General features: G+C 34.5%; 2 protein-coding genes across 2 annotated transcripts; one reads left to right on the top strand and one right to left on the bottom strand.

Moving 5' to 3' along the window:
• Nucleotides 1–1,344: 1,344 nt before the first annotated feature.
• Nucleotides 1,345–3,536, bottom strand: LOC111915635 (UDP-glycosyltransferase 89B2). Its single transcript, XM_023911274.3, has one exon. It carries the CDS (start codon nucleotides 3,270–3,272, stop codon nucleotides 1,899–1,901), a length of 1,374 nt encoding a protein of 457 aa, XP_023767042.1. The 5' UTR covers nucleotides 3,273–3,536; the 3' UTR covers nucleotides 1,345–1,898.
• A 316-nt stretch (nucleotides 3,537–3,852) lies between these two features.
• On the top strand, nucleotides 3,853–4,949 carry LOC111915619 (uncharacterized). Its single transcript, XM_023911261.1, has 2 exons — nucleotides 3,853–4,415; nucleotides 4,574–4,949. The coding sequence occupies exons 1-2, from the start codon at nucleotides 3,853–3,855 to the stop codon at nucleotides 4,947–4,949; spliced, it is 939 nt and encodes a 312-aa protein (XP_023767029.1).
• Nucleotides 4,950–6,859: the final 1,910 nt, after the last annotated feature.

Here is a 6,859-nt window from a genome sequence, read left to right as displayed (position 1 = left end):
GGTTTCCTTGGAATCAAGTGGCCTTAAATTGAAGCATAGGGCATGTATTTATACTATAGGGTGCTAGGGTTTTAGTCTAAACCCTAATGGACAGCTTAGTCAACAAGCAGCCCAAGGAACCTTATGGAATAAGGCCTTGGACGAAAATATGATGATCCTTCATCATAATTTCGTTCCCCCTTAGTCCATTAGGTTTCCTAGCCCAAAACTCAACTATCACACATTTGACAGTTTATACCCTTTTATTTAATTAATCTCTTTTAGTCACCAAATTAATTCCTAATTAATTTATGACTAATACTAATTAAATAAATATGATTTCTCCTTTAATATATTATTCTTATAATATATAAATAAATCATAATATCTCCTCTCTCATATCAAATTACCTTGTCAAGTTGCTTTGGTGAAGGCAACCCAAAATGACCATGCACACTCGGGTCAAGTATATACCAAATATAGTTACTAAGTTAGACACTAATCCAACAAAAGGTACACTACACACCAAAATATTTAGTTTCTTTTGTATTGCGAGGGTTACATTTATTTGTTGCCGTAAAACCGATTGATAACAATATGCATATGTTTTGTGTTTTGTGTTACTTAAAATCTAACATGTTTCCGTATAGAACTTATTGCCGAATGAGAAACTATTTTTCTCCGCCGTTTTGCGCGGGTCTACGGCTAGTATATATATATAATTTTAGTGTCAGAAAATACATTTTTTGTGGATCGAGAAATTATATATTTTTTTTTGTATTAATAATTAAAATCCAAATTATAAATTTTATAATAAAATAATGATCAAGTTGTTTAATTAAAATAAAAAATCAAATTTCTTATTACTTGTAGTTGAATTTGGAATCATGTTATCTTAAAATACAAATGGACATTATGAATTTATGATTATTCTTCTTGTAAAAAAGACATGAACCCACTTTCCAAAAACCTATGGGCTTGGAAGTGAAAAATCATCAACTGATGCTCACTTCTTCCTGATATCTTCTTATGGAACTCCCGACTTTGGTTATGGATTGGTGGATGTGGCGCCATAGCTCCCTTATTTCTTCTCGTTCTCGATTGCTTTTGAGTTTTGAAATACAAAAGGTAAAACCCTAATCCTACAAAGCGAGCACTAAATCGGATTATATTTTTGAAACACACTCCCAGAGATGCTTTTGATGAGATCTTTTTAATGCCTATACTGATTGTAGCTTGTACTTTTATAATGTGAATTGTTATGAAAAGGGCGACATGATTCGGTGCAAAATTGGCATCGGTGGTGGTGTCGAGATTGTTTTTGTTTGTCATTTAAAAATTTATTTGTTCCGTCTCATATGAAAATTGAAAGCTAACTTTACTTCTTTTTGTTTTGGATTATTGCTGTAAGTGATGTGTACAAGTGATTTGTATAAATTCCTGTTGAAAATTTATTAAAGGATTCGTTACACAGCACTTGATCTGAAAGAGGTACAAATTAAACTTGTTTTTCCACCCATTAAAATATTCTTGAACACAACACTACTCCGAGTCATAGCCTTTGTGTGCATGGTACAATCTTTTGGAATTACCTATGAAGGCCTTTGAATACATATTCTTCTTAAAAGGAGAGCTCATGTAATCTTTGAAAATCTTCCTCTGATTATTATGATTTTTGAAAATCTCTTCTTATGATTATAATCTTTAAACAATTTTGTTGCATGAATATGTCAAAATCACAATAATCAGTACACACCACATATGACTATCAAAGTTGAATGTATGAATTGCTTGTAGTTGTACAACCAATTTATCCAGTGAGATGAAGGTTGATCAAGATCGGCATCATGTGCATGAAGGAATCTTGGAGAGATTTATACTATTGGGCTTATTGGCTTTTCAGTCTTTTCCTAATGATATTAATGCTCACAAAGTTGGTTGATGAACATATCCAAATCCCTCATGGATGTTCCTTCTTTGACTGCCTTGATGCCTGTTTGGCTCAGTTCCTTAATTTTAACTCGTTCCGGCCTATCACAACTCAGTGACTCATCCAACAACTGAGTCAACTCGACCGAGTCAGGAACATTTTCGGGTCTACCCTCACAAACTCGTTTCCCAACACCCAACTGGTCTACCAATAGCTTCTCGTTTGCAAATTGATCCGCACCCAGTGGCCACGTCAGCATCATGACACCTGCTGCAACCCCTTCCAATGTTGAGTTCCACCCGCAATGAGTAACAAACGACCCAACAGCTCGATGTCTGAGTATCACCAACTGTGGGGCCCAACCTTTGACTATCAACCCTCGACCACTCATCCGATCTTCAAATCCACTTGGGATAAACTTCAAATCACTTGTCTTTACACACAATATAAAGTCAACGTTACTGAGTTCAAGCGCACTTGTCAATACACTCATTTCTTTCTCACTTAATCTCTCTATGCTCCCGAAGCATATATATACAACAGAGTCGTCGGGCTTTTTGTCCAACCACATGAGCAAGCGATCACGTGGCACTGCACTCGACCCGCCGCGTCCCACCGGGCCATCTTCTTCGGGGAGTAACGGGCCCACAGCCCAAACCCTATCATGGCCAATCTGTTTCTTCATGTGGTCAATATAAACCCCTTCTAAATCTTCAAAAGTGTTGTACACAATTCCCCATGCGGTCATGTTACCTATAACACCCTTCCTGAAAGATTCGAAATTCGGTTCTCCCTCTTTGTAACTACGCCACAGCGGTGACAACTGCCGCCAAGGAAATTCCGGCGAGTTGGGAATTTCCGGTAAAGAAAGCAAGAAGCTTTCATCTCTGTCACCATTGAGCGCGTTAATCTCCGGTAGATCTCGCCACAACATATGAAAAATGGAAGAACCTAACGCACCTGCAGGAGAAAACACCACACGTCGGATACCTAGGTGGGCGGCGAGTTCATTGGTCCACCCAAGAAAGAAGTCAGAGATGATGGCCACTGGCGGTGAAGGGTGGGATTGAAACCAGCGGACGATGGGGTCAAACATTTGTTGGGTGGCAATTACTTTGGCGATAAGGGGATGAGGAGATGGGTGGTGGTCAGGGTCGGGGTCGGAGAAGAGGAGTTTGTGGAGGGAAGAGGGGTATGAAGAGATGAGAGGGTGGAGTAAAGGGAGGTTGGAGGAGGAGATGATGATGGTGATGGTGAGGCCATGCCGGAGGAGGTGGTGTGTGAAGTCGAGTAAGGGGATAATATGGCCGGATGCATTAAAAGGGTATATTAGTAAATGTGGGTTGTCGTTTGAGTCGTACATGTTTAAGGTTATGATAGATGGTATTGGTGTTAGAAAATGGGAAGTTTGATGTATTTATATAAGCTTAATAAAAAAAACGAATGAAAGATGGTGGTTTGTTGACCTGGTAAAACTTGAAACCCTACGATATTAGTCGATTTTTTATGAGCTCTTGAGGAGTCATGTTCGTTATTTAAAATGTCTAGACTTTGTTTGGTTTTATATGGAGAGATGTTGGTAGAAATATGCTTGGAACTCGGAAGCCAAAAATATTATTTAACATGAAGTGACTTCATGGCTTACGTTGTTTTCGTTAAACGGTTATGGTTTATTTAGGATATAACAAATTATATGACTTGTTTGACATTAATTAATTAGCAACCATTATAAAAGGTTTGGTGACAATGATTTTGGACCATAGTTTAGTTTTTATTTTACTTTTGTATTTAGAGGGCTATATAACTTATATGTTCATTGTTTTGTTCACAAACTTCAGCTAGTCATTGTGGCGGTCACAATAAAACATCCCGACGTTGGAGACTTTTTTGATATGTTAGTTGTTCTAATGAATGTTGTGTGTGCTTCTTGTAAACGTACAAATATGATGCGCGAAAGTCAAAAAGAAAAATTAGAAGAATCCATTGGTCGTGGTGAAATTGAAACCAAAAATGGATTAAACCAAGAACTTTCTCTTACTAGAGCCGGAGATGCGCGTTGGAATTCTCATTATAAAACTCTATCGCGTTTGGTTGGTTTGTTTTCATCTATTTTTGGTGTGCTTGAATATATTGAAGATGAAGGCCTTAATAGTTTTAGTCAACGTCAAGCAAGTGGTCTTCGCATATATCTTCGATCATTTGATTTTGTGTTCTACTTGCAATTGATGTTGAAAATTTTAGGGATTACAAACATATTGTCGCAAGCTCTACAAAGAAAGGATCAAGATATCGTGAATGCTATAAGTTTGGTGAAATCAACCACTACAACATTAAAAAAGATGAGAAATGATGGGTTTGATGCACTTATATTGGATATCACCTCTTTTTGTGAGAATAATGGCATTAAAATGTTGAACGTGGAAGAAGTTTATGTCAACCCAAGAGCTCGAAGACAATATACCAATATTTTCAATCGCCATTTTTACGAGTTTTTTTGTTTTAACATGTTTTTGGATATGCAAATCCAAGAGTTCGGTGATCGTTTTAATGAAATAAGTTCTAAACTGCTTATTTGTATGACGGTTTGAATCCACATGATTCATTTTGTGACTTTGACCCATCAAAGTTACGGAAGTTAATTGATTTCTATCCACATGATTTTAGTTATAAAGATAGGTTGGATATTCTACAAGAACTTTTGGTTTACCCCAATCATATGCAACAAGATAAAAGATTTGCATCTTTGAAGAGCATATCCGACCTTGCTAAAGTAATGGTGGAAACCAAGATGCATCGGTTATTTCCTTTGATTTATCAGTTAGTGAAGTTGTCGTTGGTCTTGCCGATTGCAACCGCAACGGCAGAGAGATGTTTTTCCGGGATGAAGCTTGTAAAGTCAGATTTGCGGAATCGAATTTCAGATGATTTTCTAAATGATTGTGTAATTTGCACGGTTGAAAGAGAAGGATTTTCAAAGATTACAAATGAAAATGTTATCAAACGTTTCTTAGCTATGCGCCCTCGTAGATTTCAACTGTAAAATGACATTTAGTTGAAGGTTTTAATGTTATTCTACTTTTTGGTTATTATTATTATTATTATTAATCTACATCGGTCAACGGTCAACTATACACCCACTTGACTTTCGGGCTGGATCCGCCACTGTATATAAGTATTTAAATATTCTTGAAAAAACTCTTTATATACCAAATCAAACACTATCTTCTTTTTAGGATAGAGAGGGTAAGCGTTTTAAATAAATAACAAGTTAACAAACATGTTATGTGGGTAACTAGACGGAATAGCCGTGGTGAATCATGAATTTTCTTTGTCCGAAACATTAGTGATCTGGCTGGCTACATGATTCATTGATTGTGTCGGGCAAAAATGACCGCATTTGAAGAAAATGTGTATTAGTATTTCACTATGATATAAAAACATTTCACAATTAACTTATAGGTGAATATAACACTTTGTATGGCCTAATTGGATCACTAAAGGAGCATGACCCGGTAAGCCTTCAATCCTTGTCCTTCCGTTCTCTCTTTTCCTTTTCGAATTATATATATAGAGTGAAAAAATTAAAACGAAAAATAATGGGAGTAATAAAATTGAAAAGTTTGTGTCTTTTCTGCCACTTTTTGTTAGAGTTTGAGACGTCATTAAGTCACGTCAACGTTACATAACCAAATAACGAATGTCAACATGTCATGTTATCATGCAACGTCAACGTCCCATGCCACGTCAACAGTGACAACTAGATGACCGGGTAAAGTGGTCAATATTGCAACAAATCAAAAAACATAGTATTAAATTGCAATAAAAAAAACAGAATGTCAAAATCGGAATAAATAAAAATATAACGATTTTTATGCAATTTACTCTTAATTTATTGAACTAAATAGTCAAATTTCAAACCATTCATAGTTTTAGCATAAACATAGACAATTAACTTCAAAATTCGAACAATCACATAACCAAGTCAATATTTGACAATATAATCAGTTAATTACAATAAACAATTACAAAAATAGGCATCAAACTTTAAATAACACAATTTCACAATTACATATAATTAAAATATATAATACACAAAGAAAAAAACAACAAAAGAAAAGAGAGGAGAGTAATATATGGACTCTAGATAGTAGATACTTCTATTTCCGATTTAAGAAAAAGGACATTTTTTGTTTTGCTTTGTATTTGATTTATTTTCTAGATGTGTCAAGTATTAAACCATCACAGATAAGATTTTTGATTGGTATGGACCGGAAAAAGTATATAATTCTTTATAAAATATTTTTTTTGTTTAATAAATTAGTTGATTAACTAATAAAAAATATATGAGGCCTAACTACAAGTAGAGTATAGAGTATAGTGTAAAATCTTTTCTATAAAAAATATTTTTTTGGTTTATAAATTAGTTATTAATTTAATAAATATTTGGAATGAAGTTTTGTTCTTCAATGGAAAATAGTTTTTCAAAAGTTTATTGGAATAGTAAAAAAAAGATTTAGGTCATTTAACTTTTGATTTTGTGTTCATTTGGTCATTTAACTCATTTTAAGTTTTAAAAGTTCACCAAATTTTTGGCTTTGTACTAATTTAGTCACCTGACTTTTGGTTTGGTCACTTAACATTCAGATTTGTACTCATTTAGTCAATTAAAGCCAGTTTTCCAAACCGGTTATATAGGATTGGATACCAAAAACCGGTTCATAAGTCGGAACAAATACAAATTTAGCCAAAGCCAGTATTGTTTTTTTTTTCTTTTATAAGAGAAACTTAAGTAGTTTCAAATCCGTTCCATACCAATCAAAAATCTTTAAGTTTTTATAAAATACGTGAACAAAATTCCCTTATAATATAAGCCCAACCAAATTTATAATCTTACTCTTTAAGTGAAAGCAATAATCCTAACACTTGTTGGTATATTTCTTATTCAAACTA

The sequence above is a fragment of the Lactuca sativa genome, chromosome 5 (genome assembly GCF_002870075.4).
Source record: "Lactuca sativa cultivar Salinas chromosome 5, Lsat_Salinas_v11, whole genome shotgun sequence".
NCBI classification, from domain to species: domain Eukaryota; kingdom Viridiplantae; phylum Streptophyta; class Magnoliopsida; order Asterales; family Asteraceae; genus Lactuca; species Lactuca sativa.
The sequence above is the reverse complement of the archived record's forward strand: the minus strand, read 5'-3'. Positions and strand labels throughout refer to the sequence as shown.

Bases quoted from the DNA above. Each gene is read 5' to 3' on its own strand.
- LOC111915619 (XM_023911261.1), top strand. From the start codon at position 3,853: ATGATGCGCGAAAGTCAAAAAGAAAAATTAGAAGAATCCATTGGTCGT. The intron at 4,416-4,573 runs GTTTTTGGATAT...ACATGATTTTAG, and splicing joins GAGTTTTTTTGTTTTAACAT to TTATAAAGATAGGTTGGATA.
- LOC111915635 (XM_023911274.3), bottom strand. From the start codon at position 3,272: ATGTACGACTCAAACGACAACCCACATTTACTAATATACCCTTTTAAT.